This window comes from Odocoileus virginianus, chromosome 2 (assembly GCF_023699985.2).
Source record: "Odocoileus virginianus isolate 20LAN1187 ecotype Illinois chromosome 2, Ovbor_1.2, whole genome shotgun sequence".
Taxonomy (NCBI): domain Eukaryota; kingdom Metazoa; phylum Chordata; class Mammalia; order Artiodactyla; family Cervidae; genus Odocoileus; species Odocoileus virginianus.
The window spans coordinates 3,268,079-3,291,847 of NC_069675.1; the positions used below are offsets into that span (position 1 = coordinate 3,268,079).

Below are 23,769 nucleotides of genomic sequence, written 5' to 3' on the forward strand. Positions count from 1 at the left end.
CAGACAGATAATCTGGAGGATCCCTGAAGAAGACTGGACTGAAGATGGCCAGCTACAGGAGAGGACGTGGGTAAGGAAACAAGCCTAGAGGTGCCAGGAGCCTGGAAGTGGGGTGGGTCAGAAAGCTTGCTTTGCAGTGCTGCTGAGGTTGGCTGTGCTCTTTTTCTAGTGATCAAAGGGGGAGGCCCCGGGCCACACCCTCCAGAAATGAACCCTTGCTCAGGGGAGAAGGGTCACCTCCTTATGCTGCTCAGAGACATCCGGAGTACATCAGCGGGCTACCCCAGTCGCACACACATGGGAGCAGGCTTTCTGCAGCTACAGGTCCACAGCATGGAAGCAGAGGGTCTAATCCTTGGGTGGACCCGCCTACAGAGCTCATGCAAACAGCTCTCCCTGTCTCTCCCTCACCTCAACCTCCTAAATAAAGTAGGAGGCTAAGGAGAGCGGCCACACCAAAACCATGGAAAACTATGGTCAAGTACTAATACAGATTTACTTATAAATAAATAGTGCACCAGCTTTTACGTTGCCTAACGAAGTACCACAGACAGAGGGTGAAAGTGACAGACATTCATCACCTGACAACTCTGTCAGGCACAGGTCGAGGCAGAGCATGACAGGTGGATCTGCTTGGGGTCTCGGGCATCAAAGCTCAAAGTTCATGCAGGTTGTTGGCAAAGTTTGGGTTGCTCTCAGTATCTTGCCATATGGCCACTTCATTTTCAAAACCAACACAAGGAAAGTCACTTGCATCAAATACCTCTCAAGCTTCAAACCTCTGACATTTTGGTCTCTGACTGCTACAGCCAGATTTAGAGGGCTTGTATGATGAGGTCAAGTACCCAGATTACCTCCCCAATCTTAAAGGTCAACTGATTTGGGACTTCAGTTACACTTTCAAAATTCTTTACAGCAACATCTAGGTTAGTGTTTGCTTGAATATGATTGGGAGGAGGTGTATGTGCTCCTCAGGGACCAGGAATCTGGAGGCCACCTTAGAATCCTCCTGTCACAGACATCATGTGTGACTGCTTGGCCAGACAGGGAAGACGTGAAAATAAGACAAAAGATTTTCAAAGCTCTGTTAGTGCTGGTCCTACCTGTTTCCATCATCAGCTGCTTCAAAGTAGGGCCAAGGGGGTTACTGTGAATTATTTAGAGATAAATCAAGCTGAATCATACAGCAGTTCTCTGTGCTGACAGGGCAGAGCTTCTGACTAACTGCCCATATTTTACAAGAGTCTGAGACCTGAAAGAATTAGGAAGAAGCACTCATGAATTAGAGACGAGCTTGGAAAGTAAGCTGCAATTTTGTGGTTAATGGCAATTTTTCTAGCCACAGAAAGATGACAATGCAATGCCACAGAATAGCTGAAAAGATGGCTGAGCAGCTGCCTTCAGACAAACTTTATGAATGGCAGTGACAGAGGGGTCTATTAACATCACTTCTGGCAGGAAGTTGCGCCAAATCAATATGCAGTACTCTGTACCACTCAACTACCACAAAACCTGACCATCGTCTCAAGCACATCTGGTAAAGAATCTGCCTGCCAGTGGAGAGGTAAGAGATGCAGATTTGGATCCCTGGGTCAGGAAGATCCCCTGGAGGAGTAAATGGCAATCCATTCCAATATTCTTGCTGAGATAATCCCAGGGACAGAGGACCCTGGTGGGCTATAGTCCATGAGATCACAAAGAGTTGGACGTGACTAAGCGTCTGAGCACAGCACCCTCAGGCTGAACTGGGGTGCTGGTAGAACAGTGGGAAATTGGAAAGCTAAAAAGCACCAAACAGCCCTTTAGAAAAGACGGCCTACTTGATTTTCTGGGAATACCAGAAAGTGATTAGGGAGAAATGGCTCATAAACTGACTTTAACTTGACAATAAAGACTTCCATTTACAGCAAGTTTATTCAATTTCCACTTTTTTAGAAAGCCATTAAGTCTCTACTTTAGACTTGAAACCAAGATTTTCTGCACCTAATTACATAAACCAAAGAACTCAATGAAACAAGTCCTCACCCAAAGAATCTTTTAAAACTACAGTAAATGTTTGAAAAAAAGGAGTTGTTATGGAAACAGAAAAATATTTAACAGGACTGGCATAAATAACTAGGGGGGTGAGTAAAGGGGAAGGGTGGTCATGTCCAAGATTTCTCCAGGCTAACTGTTACAGATAAGAGAAGGAAAAGGGGAAAGAAAAGAAGGGGGGAGGGAGAAAAAGGTAAGGGAAAGGGAAAAAAAAGGTAGAATTAAAGAATACATTTAAACAAAATGGATGAAAAGAAAGCCTACTTTTGAAGAAAGTTAATCTGATCAAACATCAAAGACCTAGAGGACAGCGGGGATGGGCAGGGTAGTGCGAGGACTCGGGCCATGGCGGTTTAGACAGCAGCCACAGAACTAGAGTCACGTCTCTGCCGGAGGACGGGAAACCATCCTGGAGACCCTGGTTGCCAACCTGGAATGGTAAATTTCATCCAAATCAAAAGTTCTTCCAGATATCATAAAGGGTGTTTCAAAATGAACAGTGACTTCTGGTTTAGCAAAAATGACCACAAGCAGTAGAAAGAGTTCACAGAAAACATAAGGCAAAAACTTTAGCGCATAAGTAAAAGTACAGTATAGTGAGCAATGATTTCTGAATACTTAACAATTTCTGGAAAAAAAATAAAATGTTCGGTTAAGGGTACTTCTCAAGTCTTAAAATTACTCAGACATATGAAGCTAATGAAACATTTACAGCATGGGCATTAATTAAATCTGCACATAGCTGGATCAAGAAGAAAAGGTATAGCAATTGTTTACTGAAGTCAGGCAAAAGCACTTAAGAACAAAACAGATTTAACTGTAGCAGAAGAAATCAGCAGACAATCTTTTTGGACTTGAAGATAATGTATGGCATGTACTAAGTATGAGATACGTGCTAAATATGTAAAGATAAATAGTGTGTATCATGAATTTGAGCAAACTCTGGGAGACGGTGGAGGACAGAGGAGCCTGGCAGGTTATAGTCCATGGGGTCACAAAGAGTCAGATACAACTTAGCAACTGACCAACAACAAATTCATCTTGATAGTCTGGTCTAGGAGGAGAACAGACATCAAAAGAAAGAATCAGAACAATAACCAACGCTTTGACAGAAGTTAGTAGAGGATGTCAAGTGTAATGAAGAATTCAACTCTAGTTTTGATGCCTGATTACAAACAGTTTTCAAGCCCCACAATGTCCCTTCACCTTATGCCCCACACCTGGGTAAGCCCACAGGAAAGCCTGTATACTTTCTCTCTTGGATCTATTGAGAAACGCAGACCATGTAACTCTACCCAGCCTCACCCCCTAACCACAGGATTCAAGCCAGTCTCCTTTCTCTGCTCTCTCAAGCCATTTTTCAGACCTTGGGAGCCTACCCTACTCTCCAGAAAGTTTCACTGCATGCTCAGGCGCTAAGTTGTATTCAACTCTTCACAACCCCAAGGACGGTAGCCTGTGAGGCTCCTCTGTCCATCGAATTCTCTAGGTAGGATTACAAGAGTGGGTTGCCATTTCCTCCTCCAGGGGGTCTTTCCAAACCAGGGATGGAACCCATGTCTTTTGCATTAGCAGGCTGATTCTTTACCACTGAGCCACCTGGTGGATTAGCCCTGACACTAAACCAGCTTTGGGGTGGGGATCCAACCCAGCTCAGTGGAGGGAACACAACAGCACAGAGGCAGTGGGGGGGGGGGGGGGGGCAGTTCCTACTTCTGCTAGGCAGGATGGGAAAGGCATGCTTTAGAGAGGATGAAGGTCATCAGCGGTTCTCCAGGCCATGGAAGTTGTGATGACTTCAGCTGGAGCTGCTGCCCACAGCGGACTACTCTTTCTCTGAGTGAAACCCTGATAATTACAGAGACACCCCCTGGAAGATACATCCACTACCAAACACTGTCCTTGTCTGAGGGGTAGGGTGGGTTGGCTCCTTCACCTATGCCAGAGTGATGACTGTTCTACTCTCAGACTTTTCAAACTAAAGTAAAGGAAGCTTTACTATTCCCTGGTGGAGGGAGACTACAAGAATGTGGGTCTGAAGGGCAGTCAGTTGATTTGTTCCCGTCATCACAGGAAAAAGATGCGGGCAGTATGAGAAGCAGCTGCCAGCACGCGAGAGGAGGCAAGAGACAGGGAGAAGGGCCTGGGGTGCTGGATAGCGTGCATCCTGCTGTTCCCAGACCCCACTGCGACTCTGAACTTTCTGTAAACATATGACAGTCCTTGGAATTCCTTTTCGTATATCCTCATCTTTGCCTTAACTCGTTGCAGTTAGATTTCTGTCACTTACCAAACAACTACAGCACCACAGTTGACCAAAACAGAGGAATTACGGCACTCTGCAATTACTGTTCATTTTCTTAGAATACCAATAATGGGCTTTCCTGGTGGCTCAGATAGTAAAGAATACGCCTGCAGTACAGATGGTAGAGAATATACCTGTGTTGGGAAGATCCCCTGGAGTAGGGCATGGCAACCCACTCCAGTATCTTGCCTGGAGAACCCTCATGGACAGGGGAGCCTGGTAAGCTCGGTGCTATGGTTATGGAGAATGCCCTTATATGTGGAGATGTTTGCCAAAACCTACAGGAATGAAACATTATGTCTGCTACAAGTGATTTTTAAAAATCAATAAAAATATGAACATAGGAAAATTTTTAATTACAGAATTTAGTTTAAGAATATATTTACTATCTGTTATACTTTTCTGTAGAACAATCCCAAAGAAAGGCAATGCCAAAGAATGCTCAAACTACTGCACAATTGCACTCATCTCACACTCGAGTAAAGTAATGCTCAAAATTCTCCAACCCAGGTTTCAGCAATACGTCAACTGTGAACTTCCAGATGTTCAAGCTGGTTTTAGAAAAGGCAGAGGAACCAGAGATCAAACTGCCAACATCCAATGGATCATCGAAAAGCAAGAGAGTTCCAGAAAAACACCTATTTCTGCTTTATTGACTATGCCAAAGCCTTTGACTGTGTGGGTCACAATAAACTGGAAAATTCTGAAAGAGATGGGCATATCAGACCACCTGACCTGCCTCTTGAGAAACCTGTATGCAGGTCAGGAAGCAACAGTTAGAACTGGACATGGAACAACAGACTGGTTCCAAATAGGAAAAGGAGTATGTCAAGGCTGTATATTGTCACCCTGCTTATTTAACTTCTATGCAGAGTACATCATGAGAAACGCTGGGCTGGAAGAAGCACAAGCTGGAATCAAGATTGCTGGGAGAAATATCAATAACCTCAGATATGCAGATGACACCACCCTTATGGCAGAAAGTGAAGAGGAACTAAAAAGCCTCTTGATGAAAGTGAAAGAGGAGAGTGAAAAAGCTGGCTTAAAGCTCAATTCAGAAAACTAAGATCATGGCATCTGGTCCCATCACTTCATGGGAAATAGATGGGGAAACAGTGGCAGACTTTATGTTTTTGGGCTCCAAAATCACTGCATATGGTGACTGCAGCCATGAAATTAAAAGACGCTTACTCCTTGGAAGGAAAGTTGTGACCAACCATATTAAAAAGCAGAGACATTGCCAACAAAGGTCCGTCTAGTCAAGGCTATGGTTTTTCCAGTGGTCATGTATGGATGTGAGAGTTGGACTGTGAAGAAAGTTCAGTGCCAAAAAATTGATACTTTTTAACTGTGGTGTTGGAGAACACTCTTGAGAGTCCCTTGGACTGCATCTCCATCCTAAAGATCAGTCCTGGTTGTTCATTGGAAGGACTGATGCTGAAGCTGAAACTCCAATACTTTGGCCACCTGATGGGAAGAGTTGACTCACTGGAAAAGGAGGAGAAGGGGACGACAGAGGGTGAGATGGCTGGATGGTTATCACTGACTCGATGGACATGAGTTTGAGTAAACTCTGGGAGTTGGTGATGGACAGGGAGGCCTGGCGTGCTGCGGTTCATGTGGTCGCAAAGAGTCGGACACAACTGAGCGACTGAACTGAACTGAACTACTTTTCTGTATGGTTGCATGAAACCATCCATGAAAAATTCCTTTCAGAGAGAGGAGCCTCTTAAAGTATGTATAACACACCTGGAGCTTTCAAAGACAGTTTGGCCCTTGCCTTAGCTAAGAAACTCCCAACAAGAGCTGGATCTGTGATTGCCCTGCTTCCTTGAAATCCAGTCCGAGGCAATTATCCCTTCCTGAGTACCTGCTCTTGTACACTGCGGGCCTGCTTGACCAGCTCCTGCAATTATATTAACATAAGTCAATCCTCAAAAACTCTACACACAGAAACACATACAGTCATATACTCTCTCTCATACATACACACACATATAAAAATCTCTGACTGGATCTATTCCTCTGACTGAACCCTGTGAACCTGTTCACATTTGCTCCCAACTTCTACTTCTACTGATTCACTTCTGTGAGATCCACTTTATGAGATAAAAACAAACTGTTCAGGGCTCTCAGGTTGGACACAGAAAAGTTTAAGTTAAGGACAGAATTTGTTTTTCACTTCGACTTCTTGCAGCAGCATATAAATTTGCTGCTTTGGGAAGTAGTCCAGTGTGACTATGCTGTCCCTAAGAGCACACATTCGGCTTCAAGCAATCTTCCTCACTGTATGACCCGACCCTTGTCTGTCCTGGGGTTCATTTGTCTGTTCGTACATGTTCAACACATCATCCACAGCTGCTCTCAGCTCAGGACATTTCCAGTTCTCTGGGATCAGCACCAGTCTCTTAAAGAAATCTCATTTATTTCCTCTCTGGTTGTACATTAATTCACTGATCCCCATCAGTTCTCTTTGTGCATGATACTCAATTATTCTCTAGAGTAAATCTTAACTGTTTCATGTTTTGCATATCTTTTCATCTCATAATTTTGGACTCTCTTCTGAAAGTCATGGCTTAAAGCATTAGTTTCAGTACTGATTACAAAACAAAAAGTTTAAAGCAATAAATGAATTTTTAAAATGCATACATACAATTTGCTGTTCTTTGATACTATAAAAAAACATAGTATCTTTTGATACTAAAACAAAATTTGATGGAATCAAATAAGGCATGGTATATTATGTTTAGAAAGCAGGTTATAAAATAGTTTATGTTCAGAAAATATTGTTATATTTCTATAACTCAATAAATAAATATAGATACACAGAAAAAGGACTTAAAGGGTTAAAGTTCAGTGTTAGTGTTTCTGAGTGGCTGGATTACTGGTAATTTTTTTCTTCTTTCTCTTAAGAAGCATTTTCTAAGTTTACTATGGTGAACACGTACGGCTAGTGCATCAGGCAAAACCCCAACAAATTCTGTAGTAGTGATTTAATAATCTGTGGTCTAGAACAGGAATTCTTCACTAGCTCTTAAGGATCCAGATACGGACTTGGAGGGGGATGGCTACAAAACCCTTGAACTTGTATGCAAAATGTTATTTTGTGTATATGTAAGCATTGGGGAATGGAAGGAAGAGGTTGCCATAGCTTTCATCTGTTCTTAAAAAAAAAAAACACCATGATCCAAAAAGGGTTAAAACTAGTCTAGAATTTTGCTTGACTTCATCTCAATTTCTTCTATTTGGGTGATGGTGCATTTTTTAAAGTGTTGAGTGACAGATGATTTGAAACAGACATTACCAATTCCAATTCAGATATTTAGTATACCTGAACACTTCTTTATCTTAAAAGATTCGTGAAATTTTTAAAACTCTGTTTAAAAAATGAAGTGAAAAACACTGGGTATAACTTCTGAAACAATCTCTCTAGAATGTCATTGCTAAGCTTTTTAAAGTAAGAAAACTCACTACATTAGATTTTAAGTTTTGCTACTGTCCATTGATCTCCTCTGTCCCCAGGCTCATGGTGTCATCATAAACATGGCCCATGCCACAGTCCTAGACTGGGGCTCATCAGCCTCTCTTCTGATTCACTCAGGATGAGAACAAACTTAAAGACAATTTTACTCATTATTGTTTTTAAAATAATGAACTTTCTTGCTGAAGATCAAAGTGCATGGCATGTTTCACTAAATATCTTGCATTTTACAGAAGGAGACTGGGTGATACATTACTGTGATCACATTAAGAACTCTATGTTTTCTTGCCTCAACATTGTGCCTCAACCTTTTTCAGGACAAGAACAAGAGTAATGTATTTCCTATCTGAACATTATGGTCTTTAAATCCAACACCCACAAGTCAGTTTTACTATTCATATAAAGACTATTTGCAAACACAGATTCCATCTACCGGTACAGAAGGAAGCATACCAACTTCTCTTTAGCCCCTCCAAAATCCATGATCTTTGTAAGAATATAAACACCCGAGAAGATGGAGTTGCTAGCAGATAGCTCTTCTGCTAACTGCTCTACCATATACAAGTATGACTGATGTATTCGACTATTCTAGGTTTGAGATTGTAAAGAAATTGTTAATGTCTTTACTAGCAGAAAATGGTTAATGACAACTCTGACAAAACTTAAAAGAAATGACAGTTTTCATTTATTGACTCAATAGATCTGCATACAGTTTCTATTACCTTTCCCTTTAAATTACTTTCTTCTCATAAATGCTGGAGAAGGTACAGAAGAAAGGGAAGCCTCCTACACTGCTGGTGGAAATGTAAATTAGTATAGCTATTAGTAGGTTCCTTAAAAAACTAAAAATAGATCTACCATATGATCCAGCAAGTCCATTCCTGGGCATATATCCAGAGAAAACCATAATTCATAAAGATATGTGCACCCCAATGTTCGCTGCAGCACTGTTTACAATATCCAAGACATGGACGCAATCTAAGTGTCCATCAGCAGAGGAAAGGATAAAGAACATGTGGCACATATATACATGGCATATTACTCAGCCATAAAAAAGTAAAACAATGCTATGTGCAGCAACATGAATGGACCTAGACATTGTTATAGATTGTCACACTGAGTGAAGTCAGAGAGAGAGGAATATCATATGGTATTGCTTATATGTGGAATATGAAAAAATGGCACAAATGAACTTATTCACAAAACAGAAACAGAGTAACAGATGTAGAAGAAAAACTTACAGTCACCAGGGGGAAAAGAGGGGTTAGGATAAATTGGGAGATTGGGACTGACAAATACACACTAATGTATATAAAACAGATGACAATGAATTAATAAGGACCTACTGTATAGCACAGGGAACTCTACATGATACTCTGTAATAGCCTAAAAGAGCAGAGAATCTAAAAAAGAATGGATATGTGTACATGTGTAACTGATTCACTTTGCTGTACGCTTGAAACTAACACAATATTGTAAATCAATCTTACTCTAATAAAAATTATAAAAAAAGAAAGGCAAACAAAAAAATTTAAGTTAAAAAAATTGTGTTCTGTTAACTTATCACAGTAGCATTACTCTAGTAGTTACATCGTTTAAGATGTTCTCTTTTCCTAACTGCTAAATTGAGTTGGAACCAAATATGGGTTGAAGACTTGTCTTCCCCTCAGGGTACCCAAGATGTGCAAAACATGAGACCCAGAGGTAGAAGGTAAGCAGAGCCATGGTTTGAGGAAGTAATTCTGTGGTTGATCCACAGCTTCCTATAGGATCTGCATTTGTTTGGCTTCCTGGGTGATATTATTATTTATTTGATGATGTATAAAAGTGTGTACCTTAAAAGTATATGTATCAAACAAATTAATATATTCTTCTATATCCACAAGGAAAAAACGTTAAATAAAAAAGATGGAAATTAAGTGCTAATCAGAAAGGTAACCCTAAGTTTAATGTTGCTTCTAAAGACAGGATCTTCTGAACCAGAGACTCTAAAGTGTAAATATTTTTCGAACTTCAAAAGTTAAAGAGTATACGCTAGACTCATAATAGATACTTCCCATGTTCAAACTGTATTCAAGGTTATTTACTTTCCTGATGACTTGAACATGTAACTTTCTCATACAAGATATCACAGGCAAAGGCAAGACACGTGTATGCATAAAATACATATAATGGTTTAATGGAAAACTGTGGTAAAAAAAAAAAACTTTGAACTTACTGTTCATGGAAATCCAGCATTGGTGGCTCAAACCGTATAGGTCTGCAATTACCCCGGTACAGAGATATACTGTAAGTAAAAAGAAAACAGTGTTAAGAAGCAATTTTTCAAACTATGTATCTTCCCAAACCAGACACTTGAGTTTTTTTCATGAGAGAGTATCTAGAAAAACAGAGTCTAATGTATTAGAAATGTATTTTTATATTAGAATAAATCAATAAATGCATGGTTTTAAAAAAGAAAAAAACAAGTATTTTTCCTATTCAAAGATACATGAAAACAGAAAATACTCCAGTAGACTGCTGAAAGTTATTTGGCTGATGTAAATGATAACTATATACCTTAATATGTTCATCTGGATTTTCTGACAGATGTACAATGGACAATAGTTAACACAACTAACTGTACCTGGAGGCAATATACACAGAAAAAGCCCTGCGATCCCATTTTAACTAAAGTGGCAAAGAACTAAACGAAAATCAGTTTGGGGATAGAAGTTTCCAGGAACTGAAATATCTTTAATCTGAGAGTTCAGGACATACTGATCTATGACATCTTGGCCTAAATATTTGAGTATCATTTCTAACTATTTCACTTGATATTAGAACTTCTCACTAAAACAGATCCCTGACTAGCAAACCTACTAGACATCACCACAACCAAACATTGATGCAAAGTATAAATGACTTTGGTGGGGGTGATCTACATACCTACAGTCATCTGTTTACAAACTAACAAAGTGAGAAAGTTGGCCACTAAAGTTTCTAAATAGTAGATTACCTTTCTGTTGTATTTTAAGAAATGATGGAAGAGCAAAACTTATTTTTGTAAAACTACTTTATTTCATTACCTCCATAATTCAGAAGAGCACAAGCTTCAAATGATACAGTAATTTCATTTAGGAAATACATTAGAAATTAACAAGGACATACAGAAAATGTAGAAAATCTAGCTTTAATTCAATTCAATAAAGATTAAATATTCTAAGTAGTGGAATAATTGAGCTTAAAGAAATAAGGTTTAAAGGTGTTTTCAGTCTCACCAATTAAGACCATTACTCTGTGCTGCTTGATAATCTTCTACATATGTTGAACATTAAATATGAAAAACACAAGAAGGAAAAGACCAAATTTAAGATTGTTCTTTACTAGAGCACAAAATTAAAGACACTGGGACAATGAAAGCACAATTCCTCACAAGATAGCTGCCACGTTATAGCCAGAAGTACAGAATGTATTCCCTGTTGATTTCTGTCCTTCTTAAAAAACATACTATAACAAGGATACTCTTCTGGCTCCTTTAAAATAATGATACTTATCAGTTCACCAGTTTTAACAGTATGAACCTCAAACTTATGTAAATCTCCATCCAATCAAGAAAAAGGTGCAATGTAAAAAGTAATGATGTGTAAGTCATTAATTCATATATATTAACACTGTGTTAGAAGCTAGAGATACAAACAAGATTAAGACATTTTTTTTTTCTTTCACAGAACTGAGAACTGCAAGTGGAAATGTCTAAAGTGGTCAGGGAAGGGGGGCAGAAAAGTGCACACCCCATTCACTTGACACAAACAGACTGAATGTCAGGGGCTGTCTAGTGGCTGGGGCTATGGGAACATGGCACAGAGCCTGTTCTCATGGCACTAACATCCCAGTAGGAAAAACAAAAGTAGAACCTATCATGTGATGATGTCCAACATATAAAGACAAATCAAACACAGCAGGAAACAGAGACAGTCTCTCTGAGGAGGGACACTGGGATTGAGACTGGAGAGGTGAAGATCAGAGGAAGAAAGCAGGGATGTCCTTGGCATGCGGAGGAACAGGGAGGTTGAAGTGGCTAGAGTGCTGGAAGCAGGGAGAAGAGACCAGAATTGAGATCAGAGAGGTACAGAGGCCAGGTCTCACTGTAGGAGTTTGGATTCTATTCTCAGTGTAACAATAAGCCTCTACAGTGTTTGAAGCAAGGAAGTAACATGACCTTTAAACTAACACATTTAAAAGGTCAATTCCAGCTGCTGTGTGAAGAAGAGACTGCAGGAGCCCAAGAGGCAAGCCCTGTAGTTGTTCAGAGAGGAAGCTTCGGACGGTCACTGTGGCCCAGGGCGACAGAAAGAGAAGGTGGTGGAAGCGACAGACATCATGCTGAGGGACTGACTGTGGACAGTAAGGCAAAGGAGACGTGCATCAGGACGACTTAAGATTCTGGCCTGGGAAACTGGATCCTCAGCCATGACATGAGAGTGGGCTGGAAGCAGGGAAGGGCAGTGGGCAGGGATTCAGGAGTACTGTTTCAGACATCTACATCTGCCTTATCTAGATGGATATGTCCAGTATGCAGATAATAATAGATATACATGGTTACTGCTTTATACTAAAAAGTTACTGACTGAGGGAACTGATCTTATAAATCTAGTCATTTTGGTGAGTCAATTCTAACAATCTACAGATTCTTAGACTTTCCCCTGCCATTGTATGTGGTGTTGCTAAAATGACCGCTATCTTGGATTATCTCTATAGACAAATCACCTGCAAGTGACAACAATTCCATTTCTTCCTTTTAAATCCTCAGACCTTGTTTTCCTTTGTTATGCCTCACATGGGCTAACACCTACCATAAAATGTTACAAAGAGGTGGTGTCCAGCAATTGTTACTGTGACATTTACAGGATGCTCCCAGAATATGACATAGAGGGATAAAAGACGATTACCTCATAAATAAATGTGTATTTTCAAGACAACAGCAGATCTGCATCTAAGGAACAATTTAACAGTTGAGTGGGTACAACACAAATTGTCATAGGCATATAAACTTATTAACAAAACCAAAAATCCAACAACATAGCTGTCGTGTACCCAGAGCTGATTGAAATGGTTGCTACTGTTTATTTAGAATGGCCATGACACTGTTGAGTGCTTTAAAAAGCAAATGTCTACGCATCCATAAGGTTGAAAAATCAACTGGAGAAGCAGTAAGAAAAATGGTGCCCGCTGTTACTTCCAAAGAAACAGAATCTGAGACGTTAAAAAAGTAATATATGATCTTATGCTTTCTACAGTGATTACATTTGTTTTGGAAGCCTCAATACAATATTTCTATTTTCATGAAAATATTAACTGCTTATTTCGAGATAAGGAGATGAATAAGGACTATTTTCTGACTTCAAGTTAGAGAACAACTGGAGAGATACAAGAAATCTGTTTCTTGGTGAACTGTCAAGGTCAAAGTTAAGCATACAGTTCAGTTCAGCCGCTCAGTCATGTCCGACACTTTGTGACCCCATGGACCGCAGCACGCCAGGCCTCTCTGTCCATCATCAACTCCCAGAGTTTACCCAAACTCATGTCCATTGAGTCGGTGATGCCATCCAACCACCTCATCCTCTGTAGTCCCTTTCTGCTCCTGCCTTCAATCTTTCCCAGCATCAGGGTCTTTTCAAATGAGTCAACTCTTCGCATCAGGTGGCCAAAGTACTGGAGTTTCAGCTTCAACATCAGTCCTTCCAATGAACACTCAGGAATGATATCCTTTAGGATGAACTGGTTGGACCTCCTTGCAGTCCAAGGAACTCTCAAGAGTCTTCTCCAATACCACAGTTTAAAAGCATTAGTTCTTCGGTGCTCAGCTTTCTTTATAGTCCAACTCTCACATCCATACATGACTACTGGAAAAAAACCATAGCCTTGACCAGATGGACCTTTGTTGGCAAAGTAATGTCTCTGCTTTTTAATATGCTGTCTAGGTTGGTCATAACTTTCCTTCCAAGGAGCAAGCGTCTTTTAATTTCAAGCGTCTTTTAATTCCAGTCACCATCTGCAGTGATTTTGGAGCCCCCAAAAATAAAGTCAGCTACTGTCTCCCCATCTATTGGCCACGAAGTGATGGAACTGGATGCCATGATCTTAGTTTTCTGAATGTTGAGCTTTAAGCCAAATTCTTCACTCTCCTCTTTCACTTTCATCAAGAGGCTCTTTAATTCTTCTTCACTTTCTGCCATAAGGGTGGTGTCATCTGCATATCTGAGGTTATTGATTTCTCTCCCAGCAATCTTGATTCTAGCTTGTGCTTCCTCCAGCCCAGCGTCTCTCATGATGTACTCTGCATAGAAGTTAAATAAGCAGGGTGACAATATACAGCCTTGACATACTCCTTTCCTGATTTGGAACCAGTCTGTTGTTCCATGTCCAGTTCTAACTGTTGCTTCCTGACCTGCATACAGATTTCTCAGGAGGTAGGTCAGGTGGTCTGGTATTCTCACCTGTTTAAGAATTTTCCACAGTTTATTGTGCTCCACACAGTCTAAGGCACATAGTCAATAAAGCAGAAATAGATGTTTTTCTGGAACTCTCTTGCTTTATCGATGATCCATCAGATGTTGGCAATTTGATTTCTGGTTCCTCTGCCTTTTCTAAAACCAGCTTGAACATCTGAAGTTCACAGTTCACATACTGTTGAAGCCTGGTTTGGAGAATTTTGAGCATTACTTTACTAGCACGTGAGATGACTGCAATTGTGTGGTAGTTTGAGTATTCTTTGGCATTGCCTTTCTTTGGGATTGGAATGAAAACGGACCTTTTCCAGTCCTGTGGCCACTGCTGAGTTTTCCAAACTTGCTGGCATATTGAGTGCAGCACTTTCACAGCATCATCTTTTAGGATTTGAAATAGCTCAAGTGGAATTCCATCACCTCCACTAGCTTTTTTTGTAGTAATGCTTCCTAAAGCCCACTTGACTTTGCATTCCAGGAAGTCTGGCTCTAGGGGAGTGATCACACCATCATGATTATCTGGGTCATGAAGATCTTTTTTGTATAGTTCTTCTGTGTATTCTGGCCACCTCTTCTTTTTTTTTTTCTTTTTTTCCTTTTTTTTTTTAAATGTTTATTTTTTTAAATTTTTTTTCCCATTTATTTTTATTAGTTGGAGGCTAATTACTTTACATCATTACAGTAGTTTTTGTTATACATTGAAATGAATTAGCCATGGATTTACATGTATTCCCCATCCCGGTCCCCCCTCCCACCTCCCTCTCCACCGGATCCCTCTGGGTCTTCCCAGTGCACCAGGCCCGAGCACTTGTCTCATGTACCCAACCTGGGCTGGTTATCTGTTTCACCCTAGATAATATACATGTTTCAATGCTGTTCTCTTGAAACATCCCACCCTCGCCTTCTCCCAGAGTCCACAAGTCTGTTCTATACATCTGAGTCTCTTTTTCTGTTTTGCATATAGGGTTATCGTTACCATCTTTCTAAAGTCCATATATATGTGTTAGTATACTGTAATGGTCTTTATCTTTCTGGCTTACTTCGCTCTGTATAATGGGCTCCAGTTTCATCCATCTCATTAGAACTGATTCAAATTCTGGCCACCTCTTCTTGATATCTTCTGCTTCTGTTAGGTCCATACCATTTCTGTCCTTTATTGTGCCCATCTTTGCATGAAATGTTCCCTTGGTATCTCTAATTTTCTGGAAGAGATCTCTAGTCTTTCCCATCCTATTGTTTTCCTCTATCTCTTTGCATTCATCACTGAGGAAGGCTTTCTTATCTTTCCTTGCTATTCTCTGGAACTCTGCATTCAGATGAGTGTATCTTTCCTTTTCTCCTTTGCTTTTCGCTTCTCTTCTTTTCTCAGCTATTTGTAAGGCCTCCTCAGACAACCAATTTGACTTTTTGCATTTCTTTTTCTTGGGGGTGGTCTTTATCCCTGCCTCTTGTACAATATCACAAACCTCCGTCCATAGTTCTTCTGGCACTCTATCAGATCTAATCCCTTGAATCTATTTCTCACTTTCACTGTATAATCTTAAGGGATTTGATGTAGGTCATACCTGAATGGTCTAGTGGTTTTCCCTACTTTCTTCAGTTTAAGTCTGAATTTGGCAATAAGGAGTTCATGATCTGAGCCACAGTCAGTTCCCAGTCTTGTTTTTGCTGACTGTATAGAGTTTCTCCATCTTTGGCTGCAAAGAATACAATCAATCTGATTTTGGTATCGACCAGCTGGTGATGTCCATGTGTAGAGTTTTCTATTGTGTTGTTTGAAGAGAGTGTTTGCTACGACCAGTGTGTTCTCTTGGCAAAACTCTTATTAGCCTTTGCCCTGCTTCATTCTGTACTCCAAGGCCAAACTTGCCTGTTACCCCAGGTGTTTCTTGACTTTCTACTTTCGCATTCCAATCCCCCCTAATGAAAAGGACATCTTTTCTGGGTGTTAGTTCTAGAAGGTCTTGTAGGTCTTCATAGAACCAGTCAACTTCAGCTTCTTCAGTGTTACTGATTGGGGCATAGACTTGGATTACTGTGATACTAAATGGTTTGCCTTGGAAAAGAACAGAGATCATTTTGTCGTTTTTTAGACTGCATTCAAGTACTGCATTTCGGACTCTTTTGTTGACTATTTGTTGACTACTTCATTTCTTCTAAGGGATTCTTGCCCACAGTAGTAGATATAATGGTCATCTGAGTTAAATTCACCCATATTAATTCTTACTATAATGCCTGGTGTATGTGAAGATCCCAGTAAATATCTGCTGAATGACTGAACAAATACATTAGCAAACACCCACAACCTACATTCATATAACGTTTTAATGTTTGCAACTGCTGATGCTGAATAAGTCTTCTCATTGGATCCTTACAACAACCTTACATAAAGCATAACCTTACATCACATATAAGATATATCAGGCCAAGAAATGATCTTCCGCAATTTGCAAATGAAAGTTGTGTTCAGAACTTGAGTAGTTTCTCTCAAGGATACACAGTTGGTGAACACAGAACTCAAGTCTCTTTGATTTCTAATATCCCAACACATGGCTTCACAATCCTAGGAGAAGGCATTATAAAAGGTGGCCTCATGTCAATAATATAAACCATTACTGATACTCATTCACAACATTCTGGTGTTCAGCTGAAACAAACACTGACAGAACAGTATAGGCACATTATCCAGCGTTATATTATGTAGTCAGCATGTTTTTAAACAAAACATTATCAAGTAACTGATAACTGTATTAAAACAAAAGGGTGAGTTAGGAAGGAGAAGAATATAAATAAAAGTATCTTGGAAAATTCTATCTTTCATAGTTCTACTTCCCATCATCCTGAGATCAAGAAAGCAGAGCTCAAGTCTTTGCAGAAGATCCTGCAAGTCCGTGGAGCTGAAGCAGATGAAAGCGGCAAGGGGGACTAAGCTTTTCATGTGATAAACTTCCCTGGAGCAGGGGTTAAGCTTCACTTCCAAACTGAGGGTTTTCACTCAGGAGAGCACATACAGGCGATACAAGGAAGGATGGGGCTGAAGCTCTCGGCTTACTAGAAAAGTCACAGAGCAGCACATGGGCTACACAGCTGGGGAGCACAAAACGTGAGAGATCACTGCAGAAATGACTGCTGCTGTTTAATCGCTAAGTTGTGTCCGACTCTTTGCAACCCCGGGCTCCTGTGTCCATGGGACTTCCCAGACAAGAATGAAGGGGTGGGTTACCATTTCCTCCTCCAGGGGATCTTACCACCCAGGGATCAGACCAATGTCTCTTGCATTGGCAGGTGGATTCTTTACTACTGAGCCATCAGGGAAGCCGCAGAAATGACTACAGGAGGTCAAAAGACAGTGTTCACCTGAGCAATCTCTCTGCCCAGTGGAAACTGGGGGGTTCTGGGGGAGGCAGCACCCCAGGAGTGGAGACCGGAAGCTGCAGTCAGAAGCCAGCTTCACCTCAGCTGTGACCTGGGCCTTGTGGACTGATTTGATGATGAGGGTAAGATGCCACATGAGGCACACAAATGTGTCTTAGGCCCGCTGATCCTGTACAACTAAGCCCCAAGGCTTCTATCATCTGATTATAATATACTCTTCAAGTAAGCTGCCTTCTTTCACAAAGCAGATGCATTTTGTCATTTCATCCATACCTATGCTTTATAAGCTCATCAGAAGCAGTGTCTCCACTGTCCTTCAAGATGTGTTGAGGAAGGAAGTGTATCCTTGGCCCCAGCACAGAACAGACTAAAAGCCGACTGTGTAGATGCTCGCCTCGCTTCCCTACGGTATAAACTCCCTTGTGACAAACTCCCTTCACTGGCTCCTCTGCTCCTCTTTCAAAGCATTTCCCCCTCTAATTCTTAACTAACTCTCTATATTTCTCTTCCAGCTAAAAGAGAAAACAGTGAATGCTGAACGATTCCATTATAAGAATATCAAAGACAAAGCAATACAGGGCTAGTAATCAGAAGATAAGGAATTCGATCTGAAACTCTGCCAGTCTAACCTTCGTTAGCACATCCCTTGGTTCTAAGACTCTTAAGAATCCTCATGTATCAAACAAGGGGGCTCAACAAGACAACCAGTTAGGGTCTCCTGAGATGAGAACTCTCTCTCACTACACGATAGCCTCTTCCTCTAGGGGCCTGCAGGCAGACCCTTGATGATAACTGAAGACAGAAGTGCAGTCCATAAAAAGTGGCTGGACCACAGGAGACATCACTAGGGAGCTGTAAAGCTGAAACTCCTCCAAAGTGACGGGTGTTTCAGCTACAAGTAAACCACTCTGCATGTGATGACATGCAAGTTCAGACTTAAACCTGGTTTTCCATATTTAATACTTGAAATACATGATATGATGTGATTTACAATCTACTTTTCCCTCTTCACCAAACAAGTATGAGAAAAAAGCACAGCAGGAATCCCCCAGAAAGAACTAAAAGTATGTTGGTATCTTAGTAAATATATAAAACTTTATTTATTAAAAAAATAAAAGCAGCTATCATACAGGTAAAAATAAATCTTAAAAGGAGGAAGAAGAAATGCATGTATATTACCACCTTACCTCTTCTGTTGGTGTGAACTGAGTCCAAGAGTTGTCTCAGTCTGTGAAGGAAGAAAACCATGGTGAAAACACGGAAACCAGATCTTTATACTACAGACATACAGAACACCCACATGTTTTATTGCAGCTTCAACTTTGATTTTATATGCACTTTCTGGTTACATCTGATCCCGAAATTAGGTGAAATGAATTGTCACACCATTACTATTCAAATGAGAGCACAATTTGGATTAAATTTTAAACAGACATGGAAATAATACAAAGTACTGATAACTGATTTTTAGAAGTTTGCCAAAGCAATACATCCTATGAGACAAGCCCCCTGTGAGGCTGCGTGCGTCTCTCACTGCTCACTGCTTCCCAGGTGTATTTAGGGACTGGTGCACTACGGTTCCTGCCACCATGGGGCTTGAGGTATGGGGGTAGTCGGTCATTTTAAAGCTAAACAAATACATATTTGTACACTGAATCAAGGACTTCAGAAAGTCGCTATGAAACTGGAAAGACACTATGAAAGAAAATAAATAAGTAACGGGCTTAAATATGTCACAGGGAAGGCCTGTCTGAAGAGATAACACGTATACTGAAGAGCAAGATGGTGTGGCCGTGGAGAAAACAGCCGCTGCAAGGGTGTCGTGGTACAGGGCAGGGCATGGGTGCTCAAGAGAGACGGCAGGCTGATCTGGCTGGAGCTCAGAGAAGAGGAGGGAAGCAGAAATGAGCTGCTGCCCTGGTAAGAAGGCGGGGTTGTGTTGTCCTCGAAGTGCAGACAAGGGGTCTGAAGTTGAGACAGACAGAGACAGACATGGTCCAGACGGCCTGAGTGCTAAAGACATTACTCTGGCTGTGGTGTAGGAAATGGATTAGAAGAGTCAGCAATCACAAGTCTAGGTGCACACCCGGAAGAACTAAGCAACAGAGAGCAGGTGCTGGGCAGGCCTTCAGACACCCACATTCAGCAGCAGCGTCCACAACCGCAACACATGGGAGCAACCCATGTGTCTGTTGATGGGTAAATGAAAAAACAAAACAAAACAAAATGTGGCTTACGCATACAGAAGAATACTGTTCAGCCTTGAAAAGGAAGGAAATTCTGATACACGCTACTACCTGGATGAACCTTGAAGACTAAGTTGACACTTAGGCTACATGAAATAAGCCAGTCACAAAAGGAGAAAAACTACACGATTCCACTTACATGAGATCCTCAGAGCAATCAAAGTCAGAGACAGACAGTGGAATGCTGGTTGCCAGAGGCTGCAGTAAAGGGAACGGGGACTCATTTAACGGGCACAGTTTCAGTGCAGAATGAATAAGAAAGTTCTGGAGCTAGATGGTGGTGATGCAGAAACAAACATATACCTACTTAACACCACTGAAATATACATCTAAATATGGTTAAAACTGTAATTTTATGTTATGTATATTTTACTACCAAAATAAAAAACTACAGTAATTAAACCAGTGTGGCACCGGCAGAAAGACAAGACAAACAGATCAATGGAACTGGAGAAGGGTCAAAAGTGAACTCACACATTTATGGTCAACTTGATTTTCAACAAAGGCATCAATGTAATTCGACAGAGAAACATACATCTTTTCAACAAACGATGCTGGAACAACTGGACAAAGCTGTGAGAAAGAAAATGAGCTTTTTAGCCGTGTATTGGGCTTTCCTGTCACTCAGATGGTAAAGAATTTGCCTGCAATGAAGGAGACCTGGGTTTGATCCCTGGGTTGGGAAGATCCCCTAGAGAAGGAAATGGCAACCTAATCCAGTTTTCTTGCCTGGAGAATTCCCTGGACAGAGGAGCCTGGCAGATTACAATCCATGGGGTCACAAAGAGTCGGGACATGATTTTCACTTTTCACTATCCTTGTATCAGACCATGCACTCAGATTAATTTTAAATAAATCACACTTCTAAGCATAAAATTATAAAGCTTCAACAGAAAAGCATAGGAGATTATCTTTGCAACATTCTAATAGGCAAAGATTTTCTGAATAGTACAAGAAAACAACACTAGTCATCAAAGAAAAAAAATCACGCATTGGACTTCAGTGAATTTTTGAAAATATGCTCACCAAAAGACATTGTTACAAAAATGAAAAGGCAATCCATATACTGAAGAGAAAATATTTGCAAATCACCTATTTGATAAAGGACTTGTATCCTGAACATATGAACTTATGAAGCTGAATAATAAGAAAACCACTCAATATTTTTAAATGGGCAATTCTACAAATGTCAGTGAAGCACATGAGATAATGCTAAGCATCAGTTATCAAGGCATGGTGACCTACAATAATGTCCAACACGGAAAAGACTGTCCATACTAAGGGTTGGCAAGAATGTGCAATAATAGACTTTCATACACTGCTGGTGGGAATGTAAAACAGAATCACCATTTTAGAAGAAGCTTGGCAATTTCTTAAGTTAAAACATCTATAAGTGTGACCAACCCACTCCACTCCTAGATAATTGCCCAAGGGAAACAAAAGCATATATCCAAACACAAGAATGTTTATAGCAACTTTATTCATAGTAGGTCCAATACTGGAACAATCCAAATTTTCATCAACAGATGAACAGACACATGGACTGTGGTATGAACAATGGAAAACTACACAGCAATAAAGAGTCAATGTAAAGACTGGAAACCTTTCTTTTTTTCTATTAAATATTTCTTTATGATTTTGGAAAAAATATTTTTATTTTCAAAGAATAGAAAATAACATTTGAATGGGGAAAAAAGCATAAACTATTATACATGCAACACTGATGACTCTTAAAATAATTATGCTGAGTCAAAGTCCCCAAAAGTATATTCTATGTGATTCTGTTTATACAAAATGATTTAAAATATAAGCTGATAGCATCAGAGAGCAAGTGAGTAGTTGCCTAGAGATGGAGAGTGAGGCTGAAGAGATTACCAAGGGTCACAAGTAAACTTTGGGGGCCATCGATACATGTATTTATTATCGTGATTGTAGTAATGCTTTCATAGGGGTAAAATATGTCAACCTTTCCAAACTGTACACTTAACAGTTTACTATATGTCACTTTTATTTCAATAAAAAAGTACAACCTAAGAATTCCAGGTCTGTGGCCCCCATCTGGAGTCGACAGAAAGGAGACTCAAGAAGTATATCATCCATGTATACTTTCTGAAGGGGAAAAAAATATCTTCGTGAAGAAAATCTGGCCAAGAAGATTACTCATGAAGAATTGCAAATAAGGAAGCTATCTTGTGAAAGATAAGCAGATACAGTAAAGGAACTGTGGAAATAAGGTTTGCAAAGCTAAAAGTAAATATTGTTTTTGAAGTATAAGCCACAAAATAGAAAAACAGAAAACAGGAAAGTCATTTAACTATAATAAATAAGAATAAAGATCTCAGCACATGCCAATAATAAAACTCCAAATATTGAGAGAAAAGAGAAAATCATAATAGACACTATTGTGTGTCTGAAGTAACTTAAGAAATAAAGGTTTAAAAATATCTTAAATACATATCAAAATTAAGCCTCTAAATCAAGAGATAAAACAAAAAGCAAGTATAAAAATTAGATGGACTAAACACATAATTAAATGAAATAAACTTCTCTATTAAGAAAAACAAAAGGATCGGGTCAAAAAAGCAAAGTCCAACTATGAACTGTAAATACCTAATACAAAATGCAGAAAATCATGAAAGCTGAAGAATGAGAAAAAATAAACAGGGTAAATATCTCCACCCTCTCTCCCCAAAAAGAAGAGAACAATCAAGCAAATAAGCATTATATTAGCAACAATGAAAAGATCTTGCCACAGTGTGCAAGAATTTTTATAACAGCAAAAAGAAAGAAAAAAAGAAACTGGGGAAAAGAATACTGTAACTGAAACATAAGCAAAGAGCAAGAGGCAATTCACTTAAAGAAAAACATATGGCTACTAGTCATAATGAAAAACATGGCTAGCTCACTAAACTGTGAAGCAATCCCTACAAGAAACTCAGATTTCCTGTTTCACCGTGTGATTGGCAGAAACCTCTGAGCTTCATGCTCAGAGATAAGGGTCTGCCAGGAGTACTCAGGGCCCAAGAAAATGCCTGTGCCATGTATTTCTGTATCTTCGATCAAATAGAAGACATACTTACAATATTGCAAAGTAAACTTCACTGACTCACAAATACATGAAGTTGGTGACGCTTGACATACCGCAAACAATCTTTTCACTATGTCTATCTACAAAGATAAGCACAGACTCCTTCCTGCCCACAATTCAGACTCCAACTCTTCCACAGCATTTAAGGGCTCCGATCTCAGCCTACCTCACTGTTAGGCCCCACATTCCAGAGGAGTCTGAGCACTGTCTTTCTCTCAGAGACCATCCCACAGGGATATAGAGGAGGAAATTCTCCCAATCAAATGGAAAAGACTCTGCAAACATATATATGTGCTACGTTTTCAAATATTATTAAACTCTCTTATCACAAAAATAATATATGTTTATCCCTGTAACCTAGTGGTTCTCAACTGGGGGCAATTTTTGTCTTCCAGGGGCATTTGGCAACATTCAGAGACTTCATTTTTCTGGCTGTGCTAGGTGGCATGTAGGGTTCCCTGACCAGGGATCCTTGCAGTGGAAGTGCAGAGTCTTACCACTGGGCTGCCAGGGAATTCCCAACATATCCTTGGTAAGACTCTGTATACCTAAAACTGACTTCTTTTAGCTTAATTGTTTAAGCTTAATTTTTCAGCTTGTGCTGAAGCTGGCCACTCATTTCCTTTTACACATATTTTACGTTATTTTCTTAGCAGTTACCCTAAGTGGAGATTGTAATTTGTATGTCAAATTTGCAACAAACTTGTTTGAATTAATACCAGCTTAGCTTCAATAGTCTATTCAATTCTGTC

The 23,769-nt window shown here is 40.0% G+C and overlaps 1 protein-coding gene across 2 annotated transcripts in view; it reads right to left on the minus strand.

Annotated features, from left to right (window-relative positions):
• Positions 1–23,769, minus strand: part of TMEM131 (transmembrane protein 131) — a 171,297-nt gene that overhangs the window by 83,034 nt on the left and 64,494 nt on the right. For both annotated transcript variants that reach the window (XM_070474615.1, XM_070474608.1), the window contains exons 3-4: positions 18,871–18,911; positions 10,039–10,107 (exon numbers count right to left, since the gene is read on the minus strand). In XM_070474615.1, coding sequence (XP_070330716.1) covers positions 10,039–10,107; positions 18,871–18,911 — 110 coding nt within the window. The remainder of the gene's footprint in view (positions 1–10,038; positions 10,108–18,870; positions 18,912–23,769) is intronic.